Source organism: Salvelinus fontinalis, chromosome 4 (genome assembly GCF_029448725.1).
Source record: "Salvelinus fontinalis isolate EN_2023a chromosome 4, ASM2944872v1, whole genome shotgun sequence".
NCBI lineage: Eukaryota > Metazoa > Chordata > Actinopteri > Salmoniformes > Salmonidae > Salvelinus > Salvelinus fontinalis.
In genome coordinates, this window is record NC_074668.1 from 59,977,644 (window position 1) to 60,002,262 (window position 24,619).

Here is a 24,619-nt window from a genome sequence, read left to right on the forward strand (position 1 = left end):
ACTCATACACCGTGTACCATGGAATCGGTACATCAAAAATCTCTTCTCAACTATTTTGCAATCTGTATGGCACAGCTTTCAAAATCATGGTCCTCAAATAAAACTGATATACTTTCCTATTTATGCTATTTTTATTCCTCTGCCAGTTTTGATCCTTTATATTGGGCAGCCAGACCAGTTCACTACCTCCTCCCGCTGCCACCTGCCTCCTCCATTTTTGGTGTAATGCTGTAATCAATTGGTTGTAATCTTAGATTGAGCAGACCTTCTCGTACAATTCTGATAACTCCATGAAAGACAACTCTACTATTCCAATTTACAATATCATTTAAAAACAAAATACCCTTTTCAAACATCTTTCCCACAAATACAGGTCTTTTATCCAAGATGGCGTAGCAGTCAGACGTCTTTGTCCTGTCGTGTCCCTTGTATATATATTTTTATATATTTTTCTTCGCATATCTTTTAAAAATACTTTCCTAACCTCAACTTCTAAATACTCTCCTGCAACCCGCCTCACCCAATGTGGCGTGGATCTGTTTTTTTTCTAAAGTATTTCTATTTACTTCGGATCTGGAATCCCTCAACTGAAGCTAGTCAGCTAACTAGCTACCAGCAATCAGTCAGCAAACCACTGCTAGCGGTCATCAGCTAACCTTTAGCTCGGGAAGCTCTCACCAGTTCGTACAACGTGACTCAAACCAGAGCATAACGGACCAATTTTTGTCTCTCCATATCCCCGGATTCCTACCGCAAACTCTGAACATTTTCATCTGGATCTTCGCAACTAGCTAACCGCAATCCCGGGTGACTACTCTTGGCTAGCGTTTCCATCCCGGAGCAAGCACCAATTAGCCTGAAGCTAGCCCGACTAGGGCTCCTGGGCTACCACCGAAGCCCACTCCTGGGCTACAATATCCTGGAGCCCACTCCTGGACCCCTTCTACTGCCGATCCTCTATGACTGGAATACCGACATAATCTGCCCGAGGATTCCAACAGGCCCCTCAGGCGCGACGTCCGCTGAAGGCCCATTCTGCTAACAGTGGCCTGCTAGCTACCTGCAGCCCTACTAATCCACGACTGGTCTATCGACGTCACCGCACGAAGATGCAAAAACAGACAGGACGTCCCCCAAGGCCCTTCTGCTAACTTGCTAGCCCCGGTCTGCTAACTGCTAGCTTGTTAACCCCGGTCTGCTAACTGCTAGCTTGTTAGCCCCAGTCTGCTAACTGCTAGCTTGTTAGCCCCGGTCTGCTAACTGCTAGCTTATTAGCCTCGGCCTGCTAACTGCTAGCTTATTAGCCCCGGCCTGCTAACTGTCTGAATCGCCGTGTCCCCAGCCAGCCCAACCACTCACTGGACCCATATGATCACTTGGCTACACATGCTTCTCTCCAATATCAATATATAGATAAATTTTTTCCCCCTAAGAACACATTCTTATTTTCAATGACAGCCTAGGAACAGTGTGTTAACAGCCTTGTTCAGGGGCAGAACGACAGATGTACCTTGTCAGCTTGGGGATTTGAACTTGCAACCTTTTGGTTACTAGCCCAACGCTCTAACCACTAGGCTACCCTGTCTTGTCCATTACTGTCCTGGTTAGTGATTACTGTCTTATTTCACTGAAGAGCCTCTTTTGAACCTTATCGAACAACTCTGGAGAGACCTGAAAATAGCTGTGCAGTGATGCTCCCCATCCAACCTGACATAGCTTGAGAGGATCTGCAGAGAAGAATGGGAGAAACTCCTCAAATACAGGTTTGCCAAGCCTGTATTGTCATACCCAAGAAGATTCGAGGCTGTAATCGCTGCCAAAGGTGCTTCAACAAAGTACTGAATACTTAAGGGTCTGAATACTAATGTAAATGTGATATTTCTGTTTTTTATTTTGTAGAAATTTGCAAAGAATTCTATAGAGAGAATTCTAAGAATTCTATGCTTTGTCATTATGGGGTATTGTATGTAGATTGATGAGGGGAAAAAACAACAACAATTTAATCGATTTTAAAATAAGGCTATAATGGGGTTTTTTTTAAATGAAAAAGTGAAGGCGTCTGAATACTTTCCGAATGTTCTTTATGGTTTGAGTAAATTGACCAGATATGCGTTATTGTGTGAAAACAACATAATGTTCAAAAATGTATTCTCAATGATCTAAAGCCCGGAAACTCAACTCTGGACCTAAAAGCCAGTTCCACTGTATTTTTTTTTTATTGTTCCCATCTAATCAGGGACTGATTTTAGACCTGGGACACCAGGTGTTTGCAATTAATTATCAGAACAGAATACCAGCAGGCTCCGGACCTCGTGGGTTAAGAGTTGAGTACCCCTTATCTAAAGGATGTAGTCGAGGTCCAATCATTTGTTCCCTTTGTAAAGCCAATGTCAAGTGGGTTTTCCAAGAATGGACAGGCCATAGTGACGAACAGGTATCTGATTGGCGGAGAAGTCACGTATTTATTCACCAGGACACGCTAAGATCAAGTTAACCTAGTAGGTAGGTTTGCTTCAGAACATTTGTTACTATGGTTTCTGATCAGGCTCTCTTTCTGGAGCCGTACATTCTGAGTTTGCACAATTCTGGTTTGACATATCTCGCTTAATCACTAATCCTGCTTTCTGGAATACCCCGCTGGTGATTGAGACGGGCATGGCATATGTTTTACATTGTTTTCATGCTCATTCAACCATTCAGAGACCACTTGTGGAATGGGGCATTGTCATCCTGGAAGAGACGACTCCCATCAGGATATAAATTATTCACCATAGGTTGAAGGTGATCACTCAGAATGTCTGTGTATTTATTGGCACTAACCTTGCCCTCTAAGGGGTTGAGTGGACCTAAACCATGCCAGGAAAATGCACCCCACAGGTCACACCATAAGAGTTGCCAGAATCCTCATTTACTCAAGTGTTTCCTTTATTTTGGTAGTTACGTGTACATGTAGGCCTACACAAGATGCAATAAGGCAAAATCTGTTCAGAAGCATTATACTCAGGATCACACAATCATGTAATGTTATCATGGATAAAGATTTACTTTGGACAGATTACCAACTTCATTTAACATACCTATAATAAAACATGTTTTCTTGTGGTTGCTTAAAAAAATACAATATTTAACTTTAAACAGAAGGGTTTCTGGATATTGTATTAAGACAATGCGTACAATTATTTAATGTTTTTGACAACAGTGGTCAACATATCAACTCTGAATATATAGCATTTTCAGAAATATCACATCAATGACATTGGCTGCTTTGTGGTGTATGGTAGGGTGAGCAATCTGACCATGGGAAACCACTTGTAGTCAGTTTTCGGCCTCCCCTGTGATTTAGGGAATGTGCTCTCGTGTGGCTTGACCTTTGAGCTTGCATTGAAGCCAATAGGCCAGCTCACTCAAAAAATTATCCCACAATTTTGTCCTGGAATAGTCCGATCACCCCCCCACTTGTCACTCATACTAGAAACTATTATCTGTTACCTGGTTTACAGCCATTGTATTGTAGTTATACAGCCATTGTATTGTAGTTACATGGATTTGGAAAGTTCTTTAAGGCCCTTCAAAATCTATATTCTCAAAGTACTATCTTTAAAGATAGTCCTAGTTGTGGAGATAACATTAACATATGATCTATGCAATGTATAGTTTCAGTATTTGACCTGATGGTATGGAGCGCTAATGTACTGTAAGTGGTTGCCTTTTAAATGGAATGAACCACAATGGGTGGTGTCTTTCTATATATATACGTAACAGTTTAATTTTATGGCGTCCCCTCGCCCCGGGCGCGAACCAGGGACCCTCTGCACACATCAAAAACAGTTACCCACGAAGCGTCGTTACCCATCGCTCCACCTTGCTCTGCAAGAGGCGCAGCTTTTGTGGAGCGATGGGTAACGATGCTTCGTGGGTGACTGTTGTTGATGTGTGCAGAGGGTCCCTGGTTCGCGCCCAGGTCGGGGCGAGGGGACGGACGTAAAGTTATACTGTTACATTGATGCTGTTGACCCGGATAACTGGTTGCTGCGGAAAAGGAGGAGTTCGAAAGGGGGGTGAATGTAACCGATGTGAAATGGCTAGCTAGTTAGCCATTTCACATATATATGCAGTACCAGTCAAAAGTTTGGACACACCAACTCATTCAAAGATTTTTAAAACTATTTTCGACATTGTAGAATAATAGTGAACACATCAAAACTATGAAATAACACGATGGAATCATGTAGTAACCAAAAAAGTGTTAAACAAATCAAAATATATTTTACATTTGAGATTCTTCAAAGTAGCCACCCTTTTCCTTGATGACAGCTTTGCACACTCTTGGCATTCTCTCAACCAGCTTCACCTGGAAAGCTTTTCCAAAAGTCTTGCAGGAGTTCCCACATATGGGCCCACCCACTTGGGAACCAGGCCCAGCCAATCAGAAGTTTTTCCACACAAAAGGGCTTTATTATAAATGGAAATACATCTGTTTCTTCAGTTTGTCGGGTGGCTGGTCTCAAACGATCCCGCAGGTGAAGAAGCCGGATGTTGAGGTCCTGGGCTGGCGTGTTACATGTGGTCTGCAGTTGTGAATCCGGTTAGATGTACTGATAAATTATCTAAAACAACATTGAAAGTTTATGGTAGAGAAATTAACATTCAATTATCTGGCAACAGCTCTGGTGGACATTCCTGCAGTCAGCATGTCAATTGCAGACTCCTTAACTTGAGACATCTGTGGCGTTGTGTTGCATGACAACTGCACATTTTAAGTGGCCTTTTATTTCCCCAGCACAAGGTGCACCTGTGTAATACTCATGCTGTTTAATCAGCTTCTTGATATGCGACACCTATCAGGTGGATGGATTATCTTGGCAAAGGAGAAATGCTCACTAACAGGAATGTAAACACATTTGTGCTAGATAATTTGAGAGAAATAAGCATTTTGGGCGTAGGGAACATTTCTGGCCTCTTTTATTTCAGCTCATGAAACATGAGATCGCCACTTTACATGTTGCGTTTTATATTTTTGTTCAGTGTATATAAAAAACCTTAATCACAAAACAGTCCAGCTTTCTTCTCATAGAACAACCACTGTTATGGTTTCCTCTTTTTCTTCATTACCCTACAGTTGCTCGGGGACCTTGAAGACCCACCAACCATGTGTCTCTCATATAACTTCTCAGATCCATCTGATAGAAGTAAATATTTCTGAGAAGTTATATGAGAGACACATGGTTGATTGTGCCTTTTAATGTCCCCCAGCATCTGTAGGCTATAGTAGGTCAACTGGTGAGCAGATCTGTCAGATTAAGAGCTGTGGGAGTGGTGTTTCTAGAATAGTCTCTCTGCTCTAACATTATGTATCACTACAGCCAAAGATACCAGCATGTAATACCTTAATGACTCCTCAAAGTCCCTCAGGGTGAATTAAACATGTCAGAAGAGAGGAACATACAATAGCGCTCTTCAGCACATTTCCAAGAGTGAGGTCAAATAATAGTTATACTGTATGTAGCCTACAGTTAGGTCAATATCATCTATTTGTTTTTCCTTACTCATTGATCACATCCAACCTCAAATCATCTCACACTATTAGCCGTGGTTTGTCGAAGATGATTGTCTTGAAAAAAGTATTGGCATTTGGCTACAGTAGGCTACTTTCAACAGGAATCAGACGAAATATTAATATTGTGTGATTTACCTGATGACCTATAGATGGTGCTGTTCACAAATAATTGAATAAGGCAGTGGACCAAGCAACAATTGTTTGGCATAATTCAATTAAATCTATTAATTCCACAGACAATTATGTTATGTCACGTAGAGTTGTAGCCTATGTGTTGAGTGATAATTAATGAAAAAGATTTGATTCACATGGCCTGACCATAATTATCACTGTGAGCTAGAGACTCGTGTCTAGTCAGTAAAGGGTTAACGCCTGTAATTGGATGAATGGATATTGTGGTTCGCCACAACATCCGATTACACAGCGTTGGAGACCTCTCCAGAATAACAGGGAGGATTGCCTTTGTACCTTCCTGCCCGTCAGATAGCACACATTTTGGGGATTTTGTTGCACTGTTTCTGACTAAAGTACATTTAACCGCCGATGATATTAGGCCTACCTCGTGAATTTGAAGGGGCAGGAAATATAATAATTATATCTTCGTTGCAATGGCAGAGTGTTATCTACGATGTCCTTCGCTGTCTTCGGGAAAGTTCTTGAGCGAAATTGTTAATGCACTTGGTTTGATCAAGGGATTGCTTTGGGAATTTTCGTTCCGACGTTGGTAAACTCCTCGAGAGACGAGGGATTTGAAGCTGCAACAGGTAGGTCGCAAACTGGATGGAAACAAAGTAGACACGCTATGGTTGCCAAATGTTTACAATTTTGTAACAATTCGATTTACCTTTGTGTTTGCGTCTGTTCCATTGTTGCGGTGAGCAGGAGTTACATTGTGTCGATAATGACCTAGATATCAGCCAGGGTAGGTTTAACCATAGGCGTAACTACGACTCCATGAATGTAAGATCAAACATACATGGTGATTTATGTTGAGTGACTATCTCCTGGCACATTATTAAATTGTGTTTGGATTCACATGTGATTTAAATACCCTTTGTAATGTGTATTTAAGGCCGTGGAACAATCCATTTGTCCTTGGGCTACTGTAGGCTACACTCCTCTTCATTGGATATAATCTATTAGGCTACTGCTTTTCGACAGCAAGCTATTTGGCAAACATTCACGGTTTGTGTAAAACTGTAAAGCGAATTTGAAATTAACTTTGAGTAGACCAACTGAGCAAGTGCTTTGTCTGTCAATCTTTTTCAATAGCTCAACTTTATGGCTATTAGTTGTATTGTGAGCAGAACTGCCAATACCCATAGGCTAAATTACACACAGGATAGATTGGGGAACCTCAAATTGAAAATGCATTGCTCTGTTGTAATATGAGAACAGCCCCACCCTTTTTTAAAAGCATGTGTAATTTCATAGAAATATAGATTTTCAGAACCATTAAGCACGATCGCTGATATGCCTGATCCTAGCATACTTTGACTAAGCAAGAAATTGGTACACAATATCTAGCTTAGTCAGACTATGGCTAGTCTGATACTTGAGCTGGTTATTGTTCAACGAAACTGCTTTCTTTAGTCAACAGATTGGGACTTGTTCTGGTCTCATTTATTGCAGTGTAGCCTATATGCACAGCCATTCTCTAAGGACTGGTTTGGGAAACAATGGCTTGGACATGGTACACTATGTTAATGTGTGACACATCACCTTGAAACAATGCCCGTAAGGCACACTGCATTAGACCCTGTGTGTCTTATAATGTAGTCTGTGGTGGTCTCACACTTGCTGCCAAGCTTTCTCATTGCTTAAATAACCCTTCCTGCTTTATTCTATCTTGAGCCTGGAGTGCAGGATTTTTCTCAATGCCAGCTCTATGAGAACTGTGGTTTAGAAATGAGAGATTCAGTCAGTCTGCAAGTAGCTAAAACGGGCAGCCTTTCCTTAGTACTGGCCTACACAAAACAAGCCTAACTGCACTCTGTCCATTGATAGTTGACATTGCTTTTCACTCCTTCCTACATTAGTTTCAAGGATTGTACGAGGGAATCATCTGATGTACAGAGATATTCAAAACCAGTCCTTCAGGGCCTCAGTACTGCTGGTTCTTTTTTTTCTTCATTGTTGTTGAAGACAACCTGTATTGAATGACACCTCCAGAGATTTTAGCACAGAGCAGACTACAGTGTGTTTTTATTCCTTTGTTCTAAGTAGTTATTGGACATAGGTTGTGGAACAAACATGTCTTTGTTTCTCATTACCAACACTGGGATTTGAGGTTCACTTGGCCCTCTAGGGTAGGGTACACGGAGCTGTGCTGTTGCCAAACAGTGTATCATTTTACTGGGGTAAGTGCTCCATGGAAGATTTGCAGCAATGCCAACCATTGGGCTTGAATTCTGGATGTTTCACTTTAGACTTGAGGTGGCATTTTTAGTTATATTATTGCTTATGCAACTGCAATTGACCAGCCACTAAATATTCTTTAATCTTTTAAACAATTAATCAAATGTTTAACTTGGAAAAAATTGAAAGTATGAGATTCACCTCAGGAACTGTATACACAACATTTATGTAAACATTCCTGTGTTGGTTGGTGACAGTGGAGAACACTTTGCACCACTGCCCTATACACAGGGTTTTCCAAAGTCTGTCCTGCCCCCCTACACAGCTTATGAAAATAATCAAAGCTTGATAATGAGTTGCTTATTTGAATCAGCTCTATAGTGCTAGGGCAAAAACCAAAGTGTGCCCCCAGGACTGAGTTTGGGGAAACCCTGATATCCAGATCCATTAGCCTGCCTTTGTCAGCATTGGACTGCTTATGTAATTAAAACAGGTCTCTCATTGAAATAATCCATGACTGACATGCCTGATCACTGAAGCCATGTGCTTCAGTGGAGTGTCATTTAGATCTGTTAATTCAAAGGGATTGGCTAGTTCAACCAATGTACTAATTTACTCCATGACGGGCTACCTAGAAAGTCAACCGACAGGTCACATACTCAACATGTGGGTTTGGTTTAGTGTTAGCATCCTTGAGTGCAAAACAATTTGAGTGGTTGGATCCCTGTTTGCGTGCCCCGAACATTTGTATCAACTCAAAGTAACTTGTTATCAATGAATGGATATAAGGAATGATTTAATTTAGGTGGAGGAAATGCAGTTTTTTTGATAGGGAGGATGTCTCAGTTCTGGTAAGCGGCCATATGCTACAGCTAGTGAGAGAAGCATGATTAATGTTAGCCTGATGTAGCGAAGGAATGTCTAAAATGCAATGGGGGATTGTCACCTGCCTTCAGTTTCTTTGGTTGTCTACACTTGATACTTACGTGCGAATTCTGCTATCAGAGTACGAAGATCGCTTTGGCCTGATTTTGTGTGTAGATCTGGTTGACCACTTCAGAAGGTGGTCAGAGGTGCGTTGTGTGCGCATTTCTCCTCTGTCTGGACGTAATCCGGATACCAAAAGTGCATTCAGTGGGTGATGTCATCAGCACTCCTCCCACAAGTCTCCAGAAAACTTGTGTTTTGGGACCGAGAGGCACCTTTTCATTACAACTTTGGCGGAAATATGTTCCTTGTGTGTGAGGAACGTGTTTGCTGGCCTTATGCTAGCCAGCTAGTTAATATTTAGAATTTGAATATTTTTTTTAGCCAGTTATGCAATCCCTTTAGTGTTGCTTGCTGGCTAGATAGCTACAGTAGTTACTAATGCCATCAGTTGTTAAAATAATTTATTATAACCCCCAGGTGAAATTGAGAATGTTTGGTGTATTTGTTTGAATTACAACTGCAAAAGACAATGTAATGACAATTTAAGATTTTTCACTTCAAAGTTGACTTTTCTTTTATTTATTTTTTATGAAGGCCTGGACTAAATTATTCAAAGTCCATTTGGTTGAATCAAGTGATTATCATTTGTATAATTTCTCACCTCTGGTAAGTTGCAGGTGTGTACAGGGTAAAAATAGCCGTTGAACCAGTTTTGAAAAGAGAACCGAACATTCTGCTACATTTTAAAGTGCACGGGTGCCAATATATTTGACCACACCTGTAAATAACCTTGTCTAACCCAGGGTTGGTAACATAACATTGGGGCTGAAGTTCCAACATTTCTATGGCGTTCAAACGGATTCCTTCTCTTTGATTCTTTGCAGGTTATTTTAGATGTGATCCTGACCTTCCATAGTTGGAGGGTCTCTTCCAAGACCACCACACTGTGTAGTTTTCCAGCACACCCATGACTGGTTTTCCAATGGCATTTCACTCTCTAATTCAGAATCTGCCACCTTTTGGAGCCAGGACTTATTATAACCATCTGACTGCCAGCCTCAGTCATACTCTGACTGTGAGTGGTTCTTCTCCACTGCTCATGCTGTGCTCCTCTATACTCTATCTCTCCCTGTTCTCCTCAGTTAGTTCTCACACTCTGCCCCTCTCTTCCAGTGCCACAGAGAAAGCCAAGTTCCTCAACAAGGACCTCTCTTCCAGTGCCACAGAGAAAGCCAAGTTCCTCAACAGGGACCTCATCTTTGACCTCATCTTATCTCAATTAATTGAATCTTGGGTAAGTCCTCTTCGGGTTCCACTCCTATGCAATTTGTGGATAATGCATTTTTATGTTTTATTTTTTTGCTCTGCTATATTTGTCTGACTGAATATTATTGGGTAGGTTGTCTGACCTTTTGTGGATGGACTGTTTCCCCATTGCTATGAGGTTTATGTCATCTCCCTCAGTTAATCTTCACCTCTACCATGATTCATACAAGAATGCCTGGCCTCTTAATCCAATAATTAGAATGTGTAAAGTTTCTCCTCGAAACAAGTGTTACTCAGTCACTATTGATAGTAATCAATGAAATAATATTAATAGTAATATTCTGAGTTCTTATATGCCATACATTTTAAGGCTTTAATAGTATTCAGCACAAGTATTTCCTTTGCTGTGTTAATGTCTATTCCCTGTTGTAGCAACACAATTGTTTGTGAAACACTGGGAGTATCACTTTGTTCTTCAGTGCAGGACTGATCTATATTTAGGAGTTGTGCATTCAGAAAGTATTCAGACCCCTTGACTTTTCCACATTTTGTTACGTTACAGCCTTATTCTAAAATGTATTAAATAACACGTTTTCCTCATCAATACCCCACAATGACAAAGTTTATTTTTTAGAAATTGTATTTAAAATGACAAACTGAATTACCTTATTTACATAAGTATTCGAGAAGATGGCGCCGAAGAACATGGCTGATGTTTTACATTCTCCCAACCAATTGTGCACTTTTTTTGTGTAACTTATTTTTTAACTTATTGTGTACATAATGTTGCTGCTACCGTCTCTTATGACCGGAAAAAACCTCTGGACATCAGAAAAGCGATTACTCACCGCGGACTCCTTTAACGAGTCTGACTAGAAGGATATCCTGCTTTCACTGGAACAGGCCCAAATACACGCCTTGTGCATGAAGAAAAGACGCCAGAAAAGGGGATGCAAATCGGGGATCCTTCTGAGAAGCCGGAGGCGAGCGAGTAAAATCCCAATGCCTCCCGTTCTTCTTGCTTGATGACATACTAAGATTATCCTACCAATGGGACATTAAAAACTGTAACATTTTATGTTTCACCGAGATGTGGCTGAACGAAGAAATTGACAATACAGAGCTGGCGGGATTTTCCATGCATCGGCAGAACAGAGACGCTACCTCTGGTAAGACGAGGGGTGGGAGTGTCTTTTTGTCAATAACAGCCGGAGCCATGTCTAATATTAAAGAAGTTTCGAGGTATTGCTTGCCTGAGATAGAATACCTCATGATAAGCTGTCGACCACACTACCAAGAGTTCTCATCCATATTATTCATAGCCGTTTATTTACCACCACAAAGCGAAGCTGGCACTAAGACCGCTCTCAACCAACTCTATAAGGCCATAAGCAAAGAAGAAAATGCTCACCCAGAAGCGGCGCTCCTAGTGGCCGGGGACTTTAATGCAGGCAAACTTTAATCAGTTTTACCACATTTTTACCAACTTGTCACATGTGCAAACAGGGGGAAAAAAATCCTAGTCCACCTTTACTACACACACAGATGCATACAAAGCTCTCTCCCGCCCTCCATTTGGAAAATCTGACCACAATTCTATCCTCCTGATTCCTGCTTACAAGCAAAAACTAAAGCTGGAAGTACCAGTGACTCGCTCAATACAGAAGTGGTCAGATGACGCGGATGCTACACTACAGGACTGTTTTGCTAGCACAGACTGGAATATGTTCTGGGATATATCCAATGGCATTGAGGAATACACCTCAGTCATCAGCTTAATCAATAAGTGCATCAATGACATCATCCCCACAGTGACTGTACATACATATCCCAACCAGAAGCCATGGATTACAGGCAACATCCGCATCGAGCTAAAGGCTAGAGCTGCCACTTTTTCAAGGAGCGGGAGACAAATCAGGATGCTTATAAGAAATCCCGCTATGCCCTCAGCGGAACCATCAAACAAACAAAGTGTCAATACAGGATTAAGATTGTATCCTACTTCTCTGAAGCTGGTCGAATGTGGCAGGGCTTAAACTATTAAGGGCTATGAAGGGAAACCCAGACGCGAGCTGGCCAGTGACGCAAGCCTACCAGACGAGTTAAATGCCTTACTATGCTAGCTTTGAGGCAAGCAACAGTGAAGCATGCACGAGACCACCAGCTGTCCTGGATGACTGTGATAACGCTCTTGGTAGCCGACGTGAACAAAACCTTTAAACAGGTCAACATTCACAAAGCAGCTGGGCCAGACAGATTACCAGGACGTGTACGCAAAGCATGCGCGGATCAACTGGCAAGTGATTTCACTGACATTTTCAACCTCTCCCTGAACGAGTCTGTAATACCTACATGTTTCAAGCAGATCACCATAGTCCCTGTGCCAAAGGAAGCGAAGGTAACCTGCCTAAATGATTACCGCCATGTGGCACTCACGTCGGTAGCCATTAAGTGCTTTGAAAGGCTGGTCATGGTTCACATCAACAGCATCCTCCCGGACACCCTAGACCCACTCCAATTCGCATACCACCCTAACAGAACCACAGATGACGCAATCTCAATCGCACTCCACACCACCCTTTCTCAACTGGACAAAAGGAACACCTATGGTGATGTCCACATCACCAACAAACGATCATGACATACCAAGAGAGTTAAGAGTGCACTACAAAATCTTTCCCCCTCAGGAGACTGAAAAGATTTGGCATTGGTCCCCAGATCCTCAACGTTCTACAGCTGCACCATCGAGAGCATCCTGACCGGTTGCATCGCCGACTAGTATGGCAACTGCTCGGCATCTGACAATAAGGCGCTACAGAGGGTAGTGCGAACGGCCCAGTACATCACTGAGGCCAAGCATCCTGCCATTTGGGACCTATACAGGCGCACACACCTGTCTATATAGGGTCCCTCAGTTTTTAGATTTTTTATTTACAGTTGATGTCGGAAGGTTTCACACTTAGGTTGGAGTCATTTAAAACTCGTTTTTCTACAACTCAACATTTCTTGTTAAACTATAGTTTTGGAAAGTCAGTTAGGACATCTACTTTGTGCATGACACAAGTAATTCTTCCAACAATTGTTTAGACAGATTATTTAACTTATACTTCACCGTATCACAATTCCAGTGGGTCAGAAGTTTACATACACTAAGTTGACTGTGCCTTTAAACAGCTTGGAAAATTCCAGAAAATGATGTCATGGCTTTAGAAGCTTCTGATAGGCTAATTGACATCATTTGAGTCAATTGGAGGGGTACCTGTGGATGTATTTCAAGGCCTACCTTCAAACTCAGTGCCTCTTTGCTTGACATCATGGGGAAATCAGCCAAGACGTCAAAAAAATAAATTGTAGACCTCCACAAGTCTGGTTCATCCTTGGGAGCCAATTTCCAAACGCCTGAAGGTACCACGTTCATCTGTACAAACAGTAGTACGCAAGTATAAACACCATGGGACCACGCAGCCGTCATACCGCTCAGGAAGGAGACACGCTCTGTCTCCTAGAGATGAACGTACTTTGGTGCGAAAAGTGCAAATCAATCCCAGAACAACAGCAAAGGACCTTGTGAAGATGCTGGAGGAAACAGGTACAAAAGTATCTATATCCACAGTAAAACGAGTCCTATATCGACATAACCTGAAAGGCCGCTCAGCAAGGAAGAAGCCACTGCTACAAAACTGTCATTAAAAAAGCCAGACTACGGTTTGCAAATGGGGACAAAGATTGTACTTTTTGGGGAAATGTTCTCTGGTCTGTTGAAACAAAAATAGAGCTGTTTGGCCATAAGCACCATCGTTATGTTTGGAGGAAAAAGGGGGATGCTTGCAAGCCTAAGAACACCATCCCACCTGTGATGCACGGGGGTGGCAGCATCATGTTGTGGGGGTGCTTTGCTGCAGGTGGGACTGGTGCACGTCACAAAATAGATGGCATCATGAGCGAGGAAAATTGTGGATATATTTAACCTTTACTTAACACCCATCCCGGATCCGGGAGCATCCTCATCAGTAAAAGCTGACTAGCATAGCATAGCGCCACAAGTAAATAATAGCATATAAATATCATGAAATCACAAGTCCAATACAGCAAATGAAAGATAAACATCTTGTGAATCCAGCCATCATTTCCGATTTTTAAAATGTTTTACAGCAAACACTATGTATTTCTATTAGCTAACCACAATAGCCAAAGACTCAACCGCATATTTTCACTGTTTCTACCGCATAGGTAGCTATCACAAAACCGACCAAATATAGATAAAATTAGTCACTAACCAAGAAACAACTTCATCAGATGAGTCTTATAACATGTTATACAATAAATCTATGTTTTGTTCGAAAATGTGCATATTTAGAGCTGCAAACCTTGGTTATACATTGTGAATATGTAGCATCGATTCACCAGAATGTCCGGAGCTAGTTTGGACACTCACCTAATCTGACCAAAGAACTCATCATAAACTTTACATAAAAATACTTGCAAATGAAAGATACACTGGTTCTTAATGCAACCGCCGTGTTAGATTTTTTAAAATAACTTTACCATAACAAACAGCTTGCGTTATTGCGAGACAGCGCCCGCCAAAACGGCAGAGAATAGGAATAACATTTTCCACAAATGCTAAATAACATAATTGTTCTTACTTTTGTTGAGCTTCCATCAGAATCTTGTACAAGGAGTCCTAGGTCGAGGATAAATCGTTGTTTGGTTTTAGAACGTCCTTTTCTCCTGTCGAATTCATGCCACAATGCTGATGACGTTGCCAGTTTCTCTCTACGCAAAGAACGGAAAACTCCAAGTCCCAATAAACGTTGTATAAATTGATGAAACTCGGTTGAAAAAACCTACTTTATGATGTTTTTCTAATATGTATCAAATAAAAACAGAGCCGGAGATATTAGCCGTGTATACCGAACGCTTATCATAAGACAATATGGAGGTACTTCCCGCGCCTTGGTAGACAAAGGAAATTCTGGACACGTCATTCCAAGAGCTCTTGTTCGACCTCAGATCAAGCTAGACACCCCATTCCACCTTCCACTGCCATCTAGTGGAAGGTGTATGAAGTGCATGCATATCGATAAATATTAGGCAATTGAGCCTCGTTTTCAGATTTTTCACTTCCTGTCTGGAAGTTTGCTGCAAAATGAGTTCTGTTTTACTCACAGATATAATTCAAACAGTTTTAGAAACTTGAGTTTTCTATCAAATAGTAATAATAATATGCATATTGTACTATCTAGAATAGAGTACGAGGCAGTTTAATTTGGGCACGATTTTTTCCAAAGTGAAAACAGCACCCCCCCTATTGACAAGAAGTTGTAAGCAACATCTTAAGACATCAGAGTGGCCATCACAAAGCCCTGACCTCAATCCTATAGAACATTTGTGGGCAGAACTGAAAAAGCGTGTGCGAGAAAGGAGGCCTACAAATCTGATTCAGTTACACCAGCTCTGTCAGGAGGAATGGGCCAAAAATGGTCCAACTTATTGTGGGAAGCTTGTGGAAGGCTACCTGAAACCTTTGACACAAGTTAAACAATTTAAAGGCGATGCTACCAAATACTAATTGTATGTATACTTCTGACCCACTGGGAATGTAATGAAAGAAATAAAAGCTGAAATAAATCATTCTCTCTACTATTACTCTGACGTTTCACATTCTTAAAATCAAGTGGTGATCCTAACTGACCCAAGACAGGGAATTTTTACTAGGATTAAATGTCAGGAATTGTGAAACTGAGTTTAAATGTATGTGGCTAAGGTGTATGTAAACTTCCGACTGTAACTAGGCAAGTCGGTTAACAATTTCTTAGTTGATAGTGCCTGTCGGGGGAAAAAACAAACCATGAGGTCAAAGGAGTTATCCGTTGAACTCTGAGACAGAATTGTGTTGAGGCAAAACAAATCTGCAGCATTGTGGCCTCCATTCAGTAATGGAAGAAGTTTGGAACCACCAAGACTCTTCTTAGAGCTGGCCGCCTGACCAAACCAAGCAATCGGGGGAGAAGGGCCTTGGTCTGGGTGGTGTTCAACAATCCAATGGTCTCTCTGACAGCGCTCCAGAGTTCCTCTGTGGAGATGGGAGAACCTTCCAGAAGGACAACAAATCTTTGCAGCACTCCACCAATCAGGCCTTTTAATGGTAGTGGCCAGATGGTAGCTGCTCTTCAGTAAAAGGCACATGACAGCCCGCTTGGAGATTGCCAAATGGCATTTAAAGGCTCTGACCATGAGAAAGAAGACAGCGCAGGAGTAGCTTCGGGACAAGTCTCTGAATGTCCTTGAGTGGCCCGGACTTGATCCCGATCGGACATCTCTGAAGAGACCTGACAGAGCTTGACATGATCTGCAGAGAATGGGAGAAACTCTCCAAATACAGGTTTATTTTTATTTAACTAGGCAAGTCAGTTGAGAATATCTTATTCACAATGATGGCTTACCTGGGAACAATGGGTTAACTGCCTTCAGGGGCAGAACGACAGATTTTTACCTTGTCAGCTCGGGGATTTGATCCCGCGACCTTTCGGTTACTGGCCTAACGCTTTAACCACTAGGCTACCTGCCGCCCCATCAACAGGTGCCAAGCTTGTAGCGTCATACCCAATAAGACTCAAGGCTGTAATCGTTGCCAAAGGCGCTTCAGTAAAGGGTCTGAATACTTCTGATATTTCTGTTTTATTTATTTTTTATGAATGAGAAATTGCATCCTTTTGCATGGTGTGAGGATTGAGGAAAACAACTTAATCCATTTTAGAATAAGGCTGTAATTAACAAAATGTGCAAAAAGTCAAGGGATCTGAATACTTTCCTAATGCACTGTATGCTGAAGAAATCAAACAAGGAAATTATTTTGAGGATTCTATGCTTGCTCAGACTTTGAACTGCACTTTCAGTGAAAATAATAGCTGCCCATGCTGCTCGTATACATTAATCAGATTAATGACTACAAGTTTCCAGTGTGGTTTATGAGCTCTTGGCTTCTCCTTTTTAATCTGAACCAATTTTGGAGGTAACGGGAGCCAATGTTCCGTTTCTTACTCTGTCAGCATGGGTAACATCCCGAGGAGAGACGTATAACTTAATCTCTCCAGGTAGTGTTTCTAGCTCTAGGTTTTGTCATTTTATTAATCAAGCTGGAATGTTTGTCTCTAAGCGATGTAAGTAAACCAGCTCCACATGCTCCACATTGAGTTGTTCTCAAACCCCCATCTAAGGGTGAGGGGGGCGGAGGGGTGGAAGCTCCCATAATGGGTTCTGAATGTGCTGCCATTTGGTATCCAGTTTCCCGCTATGTGGTTTAGTCCTTGGCCTACTGGCTCTGTCTTGAGACGACTAGTGCCCTTTTCCATGAAGGGTTCAGCAGTGTTTGACCCAAATCCCTCTGACTGCTACACAGGATCTGCTGTCTTCTGTCAGCCATGCCCCCGCTGAGGATTTCATCTCCCAGAGATTTAAACAGAATCATTCCAGTTCTGCTCAGTGATCTGGATGAGCTGAGCATACTGCCTTAAAGTCGGTGACCGGTGGAACGTCAACATCCTCTGACACAGGGATGTTGTCCAAATGAAGGCCTGCAGCACATGGTCTGTTGCTTCTGGGCCTGTGTGGAAGTTTGTTCCTCAGCTCACACTTATGGTGGTTATGTGCTTTCAAGTGTCAGGGGTCTTCCTTAATGCTTGTCATGTACTTTGTTTTCCACAGCATTTGGGAAAACTCTTCATGGTGCTTTAAATGTTTTTTTTTGAGTCAATATACATTGAATAGAAAAGGGACAGTCAGGCAAGGACCTAATTGAATTCCACCCATTTTTGGGTTTGTTTTTCAATATTATCAATATTTTTATTTTATTTTATAGGTTTCGACAAATGCTAAAGATTGAGCATGTAATATCTGAGTAAAGGCTACATGCAAAGTGACCCAGATGTCATGGGTATGATTCTGCAGCCTGTCATGTTTACCGACTTAATCTTTTGTAGTGTGAATTGTGTGTACTCTAAGTGGTTGCTCTGCCTTTGAATTTATTTGTGATTTAAATATATCAGTTTGGCAAAGCCATCTGTTCGATTTCCCCCTCATGTTCCGTTAAAGGACACCAAGATCTCTAGATTCCATACATTTATAGCATCTGTATAAAAACATGACATATTAGTATCTATTGAATCTGAGCCTCTGGCCCCTCCAGAGACTAAATCTGTATGTTGAATCCAATGTGACCTAGATATTCAAGCTGCTGATATGTCTTATGCCATCAGCTGGTCATTGACTGGAGATTAGTGATGTTTGACCACTCCTTTACCCTCCCTACGAGCTGCTAGTTTTCCACCATGGTTCAGGGCGTACATTACTTTACCCTGGGCTTCAATCACTTTTGTCATGCTGCATCCCCAACTTTTCCACTCTTGAGATGGGTCAGAGATATTTACTTTTCAATTAGCATGCCTTGCTGAAGTGAGCCTCATAGATGTTCCTGCTTTGACATGTTTGTGGAAAATGCCTCTCCTGCTAGCATACATTCTGCTGCCTGACAGCACGGCCCCACCTCTCCTAGCCAGCAGAAAGTTGAGGGATATTGAATGTCTGAACTGTCTCTCTCAAAATGAGCTTCTTCTCTGCCTCTTCATCCCAAGCAGTCCATCCATGATGATCTGTTAATATCAGTCCTGTGTGAATGTAAACAAGCAGCTTATCACACTAAAAGCTATGTCACACTATCTGTCTGACTGAGGTCTGGCAATTCTCACCAAGGGTATTCTAAGGAAATTGTGTGTGTAACACTTATCATTTAACAGTAGCTCGATTTCCATGCAATTGTGCAATTTCTCATGCGAATATTCTAGAATCTGCATTTTTTTTAAATGTATGTTTCCACCGAATGGACTTGTTGCGGCTTAAAATCAGTGCGTGATGACGAAGCGTGCAAAATGTACTTTTTCACATCAGTTTTCATGTACCGAATAAAAATCAAGTTCCCTGTGCAATTTCAACTCTACCGATTTTTTTATTTATTTTTTTTTAAAGATTTTTTTTAAAGATTTTTATTATTATTTTTATTATTATTTTATTTGTAATGTTTTTTTTGTCACAATGCAACAGTTTAAATAGAAAATGTGCCTGCTCTGATCTTGGCACCTGCGCTCTAGCCATCAGCTTGCAGATACAGTGCAGGTAGGCTGTGCAGGTTGGCTAGTCTACTGATGAGATTATTATGGATAAGAGCGAGAATACTTTTGTCAGTCAGGCATCGACCATCATGTCACCAGAATAAGACCCTCGATATTTATTGGAAAGCAGCATCAAGCTCATCACCTTGTACTTTCACCACTTAAGCTGTCGCGATTTTCTTTTTATATACAATATGACTTAACCATATTTTTCATGCGAGTAAATGTCTATCATATTTGTAGGTCTGTTACCTGTATGAATTCTAAGAATAATGGTGTAGCATATGTCCACTACATGCATATGTATGTGGACACATGCTCGTCGAAACACCTCATTCCAAAATAATAGGCATATGGAGTTGGTCCCCCATTTTCTGCTATAACAGCCTCCACTCTTCTGGTCAGGCTTTCCACTAGATGTTGGAACATTGCTGTTGGGACTTGCTCCAATTCAGCCAAGAGCATGAGTGAGGTTGGTCTTTTAGGCCTGGCTCTGTTGACATTCCAATTCAGTCTAAATGTGTTTGATGGGGTTGAGGTCAGTCAGGGCTCTGTGCAGGCAAGTATTATTCTTCCACCTATCTCACTTTGTGCACCGGAGCATTGTCATGCCTAAACAGGAAAGGGCCTGCCACGCAGTTGAAAGCACAGAGTCCTCTAGAATGTAGTTAATGCTGTAGCATTAAGATTTCCCTTCACTGGAAATAAGGGGCCTAGCCTGAACCATGAAACAGCCCCAGACCATTATTCCTCCTCCACCAAACATTTCAGTTAATGCTACTTTCCCCTCCTGCATAGTGTCATACTGGCATTCGCCTAACCCAGATTAATCCGTCAGACTGCCAGATGGTGAAGCATGATTCATTACTCCAGAGAACGTGTTTCCATTGCTCCAGAGTCCAATGGTGGCGAGCTTGACACGACTCCAGCCGACGCTTGGCACTGCTCCATGGTGATCTTAGGCTTGTGTGCGGCTGCTCTGCCACGGAAACCCATTTCACGAAGCTCTTGACGAACAGTTCTTGTGCTGACGTTGCTTCCAGAGGCAGTTTGGAACTCAGTAGTGAGTGTTGCAACCGTGCTTCAGCACTCGGGGGTCCCGTTCTGTGAGCTTGTATGGCCTACAACGGCTGAGCCGTTGTTGCTCCAAGACGTTTTCATTTCACAATAACAGCACTTGACCGGGCATCTCGAGCAGGGCAGAAATTTGCCGAACTTACATGTTGTGAAGGTGGCATCCCATGAAGGTGCTACGTGAAGTCACTGAGGTTTTCAGTAAGGCCATTTGACTGCCAATGTTTCTCGATGGAAATGGTATGGCTGTGCTGAATTTTTATACACCTGTCAGCAACGGGTGTGGCTGACATGGCCAAATCCAGTAATTTGAAGGGGTGTCAATACTTGTGTTAATTTTTTTATAGCTAGTTAGTTGTGTCACTCCCTGCCCAACCTACAGTTTTGTCGTCAAACCCTTTTTTGCAAAGTGACTTATTTTTCCATTTCCCTTGTGGGTTTTCAGACTTGATAGTAGGGCTGTCCCCGACTAAGAAAAAAAAAAATATATTTATTATTATAAAAATCTTTGTCGACCGAGAGTCATCTGTTCTTTTAGACCAATCAATTGGTTGAAATTTTAAAACATGTATTTTTCTATATAGACACACCCGGTTGCAATTAAATGTAACTATATGTAGGCTACTTTGCCTGATGCAATTAAAAATCAAGACACATTACTAAAAGACCATGATCAATATAGCTGAACCAGAAGAAAAAATACTTTAACCAGGCACTGTACACCTGGCGAGCGAAGTCAGCTTGCAGGCGTCCTAACCCGGACGATGCTGGTCCAATTGTGCGACGCCTCATGGGTCTCCCGGTCACAGCCGACTGTGACAGCCTGGGATTGAACCTGGGTCTGTGACGCCTCAAGCACTGTGATGCAGTGCCTTAGACCGCTGCACCACTCGAGAGGCCTAATCGAAATTATAAACTCGTGCCCTGAATGCAGATTGGCTGACAGCCGTGGTTTATCAGACCGTATACCATGGGTATGAAAACCATTTGTTTCTTTCTGCTCTAACTATGTTTGTGACCAGCATGGCCTGTCTGAAAGGAACTTGAAACATTGTATCAACTATTAACTTGGATCCAGCCTGAAACTTGCTAGCGAACCTGCAGTGTTGTATTAAAATATTATGGGCCCTCAGTTTCTGCCAGTGAGCTCCGGACAGACACACAGCTGTAGGCTATTTGCGCAAGGGATAAACGTAATCAGGTATGCCTTTTTTATTACAGTTCCACCGGATCAGTGCATGAAATGTTTTCCACTTGGTTATCAAAAGGGAGAAAGCTGGGAACATTTTTCAAATGAGCTACTTTGAGGAGCTATTGTCATTCTCAATGGATAAAAACAGATTTTGTTTTCAAGCTTTTTTTTAAAGGGCAGGGTAGCCTAGTTGGAGCGTTGGACTAGTAACCAAATGTTGCAAGATCGAATCCCCGAGCTGACAAGGTAAAAATCTGCAGTTCTGCCCCTGAACAAGGCATTTAACCCACTGTTCCTAGGCCGTCATTGTAAATAAGAATTTGTTCTTAACTGACTTGCCTAGTTAAATAAAGGTTCAAAAAAATAAAGGCTAAGAGAATTTCTTTGATTGTGAGTTAAGACCATCAGAAACAGTATCCGATCCACAAATGTACACATTTCTAAGCCTACTCAAGATTGACAGGAGCGCTCCAAACAAATTACAAGTAATAAATTGACAACTTGTAAATGGAATGAAACAAACCAAAACAACTTGTTTCTCACAAGTGTAGCCTAGGTTGTGCGCTCTGCAAACAACGTGCCCACTCCTAAAAGGACAAAGGTAAGTCTGTAATAATACTATATTGAATGCATTAACAGAAGTTACCTTAACCAAACATTAAAAATTTGAAATTATGTTAATTAACAGTAAATGTGATACTTGTGTGCCATCCCTGCGGCCTCCGCAATAGGTTAGTTCACTCAGACAGGCGTGAATCAGACAGGTGTCTCGTGTACCATTTAAAAAATATATATATTTGCAACCCAACTAAAAAAAATCTTCTTTGACCAACTTCCTGTTGACAAAATGGGGTCAGCCATACTTGATAGGGCGTTTTTAGCAGTGCAAAGTCACACTGTATATCCTTGCTAATGAATGTTCACCAGAATCCATAGTCTAACTCTAATTGTCAAAGGAAGCTGTTTGACTTTCTATTAGCTAGTTGTGCCAATCAGGAACAGGACCGGAGAAGTGGACGTATAAGGAACTGGGGCCGGATTCACAAAACCTTAAGAAATTTCTTAACCGCCATTCTTTCCCCCCTTAACTATAGAACTAAGAAGAGAGTTTTTAGCAAAGTTGCTATTCCTCAAAGTTATTGGAAATGTTCTTAAGGTTTTTCCTAAGAAATAAGTTAAGAAATAGTATTCTTGAAAATAATGCTTTAGGATTTCTTCTTGGAAATGTACTTAACTATAGGACAGCTAAACCCTTGTCTAGAGATGAATGGATACTTTTGTAACCATGAACGTTTTCCTGCGCCTCAGCCAGTTGGCTACCGGATATTTTAAATACAGCAAGAAAACAAATTACTAGCTCATTATCTAGCTAGTAATTAACAATATATTACAATATTCTAGAAGTGTTAAATAGCTCGCGCTATCTTGTCAATTTGCAAAGAAGAACTTGGCTAACGTTAACATCATTGGCTATAATGTCTTTACGCATTTTCTAGCTAACTTACTGGTTTTCCACCATCTCTATGATAGATGACACCTTCTCCTCCAGCTGTTCCACATGAATGGTCTCAGCTCCCTTCTTAGCAGCCAACTTTGTTTTATGGCGTCACTGTCCCTAGCCATACCCCAGACGGCAGAGGCAGACTCGGCCACGCTCGCCCATCCTTTTTTTTTGGTCTCTGCATTGACCCTGCAGTTATCAAGTCTCCCCCACAGCCACCTTTTCCTGGCTGCTATTTCCTCCACCATCGATTCAGTATCTTTTCTTGGTTATCCATTTTTGATATAGCTAGTCTGATGGCTGTGTGAAATAACAAAATCCGATCATCCCTGTCACATATGCTTATTGGTTTCAAGCACGTCACTGTCAATGCCACATAAGATATTTAGAACATTTTGAGGAATTGCATTTCCAAACTATCTTATAAACTTCCTATTTTTTTCCCCCGTTAAACTTCTTACGTTTTTTCATAAGTAATGTTTTGTGTATCCGGCCCCAGAACTCTGTACAGGGTTCATTTTGAGTTGGAAATTCATTTTCACCTAGCTTATTGACTTTTTAAAAATGAATCTAGATTAGATTTTTTAAAATTTTAATATTGAATTATCTTGTCAATTGACCATGCGACAAGTTTTTTTTTTTTTTTTTTCAAGCATATGAGTGTACTAGAGTTGAAGGAATGTGGATGTGTCAGGGAGCTTTGCTCTTGAAAAACATATTAGATATCAGCTATTTGGTTGACTTGCAATTAATATGACCAAATGGAAGTGTGCTGCTTGGCAGACCTGGATGACAGGGCATTGTAATCTTAAGAGCCCCAGTCATTACCCCAGTCCCACTCAGCCTGGCTAAAACTAGTCTGTCTCTCTGCCTCGGCTCAATCCTCTCAGAGATGGACACTCAGAGGTGAGACCTGCTCTGCTTATTTCTCTCCCCTCACCCTAAGGGATTACTGGATTACACCTTCAGGGTAGACTCATTAGCTCTGTGAGGTGACGCTATGGGGCCTTTTTTATACAGATTAAAGATGTGGCGTAATGTCAGGTGACTGGATACGTCATGTGTGGTGCTGTGGATCACTTGGTCAAAAAATGCATGAAAGTTAGCAGGGTCGGGGTGAAAGGAGGTGGGAAATGAGAAATATTCTCTTAGTTTTCTTTTTCTGCCCAGCCACAGCTTTGGTATTAACCCCATGGATGCTTGCCAAGTAGGGCAGCAATTTACTTGTCTCTTGTGATGACATGGTAGTTGCAACTGTTGCTTTTGGTAATTTCCCTGCATTTGTCTCTTGAATTTGACTCCCAGAAGTTTGAGTGGGTTGCACATAACTATATCCAGCTACGTAGGCCATCTACAGTCAATCTTACTTGTTCTCTCTTCAGTTTAACAGATTGCCGCCATCATTCCGTGCTGTAAAGGTGATCCCGAAATGTCTTCCAATGGAGACCTGCGAGACGTTGGGAGCTGCGAAAGCTTCTGGGAGGTAAGCTCAACAAGTCCAACCCCCAGGGCTGCCAACCCTGTGGAGCTGACCGTTCTGGTGTGGAAGTCGGACTACCACAGGACTGCCCCCT

General features: G+C 41.7%; 1 protein-coding gene across 3 annotated transcripts in view; it reads left to right on the plus strand.

Annotated features, from left to right (window-relative positions):
- Window positions 1-5,931: 5,931 nt before the first annotated feature.
- The window catches only part of LOC129854099 (protein kinase C and casein kinase II substrate protein 3-like), a 33,081-nt gene continuing 14,393 nt past the window's right edge, over window positions 5,932-24,619 (plus strand). For 2 of the 3 annotated variants that reach the window (XM_055920790.1, XM_055920792.1), the window contains exons 1-3: window positions 5,932-6,321; window positions 10,019-10,139; window positions 24,428-24,528. In XM_055920790.1, coding sequence (XP_055776765.1) covers window positions 24,475-24,528 — 54 coding nt within the window. In that variant the 5' untranslated portion in view covers window positions 5,932-6,321; window positions 10,019-10,139; window positions 24,428-24,474. Of the gene's footprint in view, window positions 6,322-9,729; window positions 9,921-10,018; window positions 10,140-24,427; window positions 24,529-24,619 lie in introns of all 3 variants that reach the window. The other variant, XM_055920791.1, reaches the window with a different exon arrangement.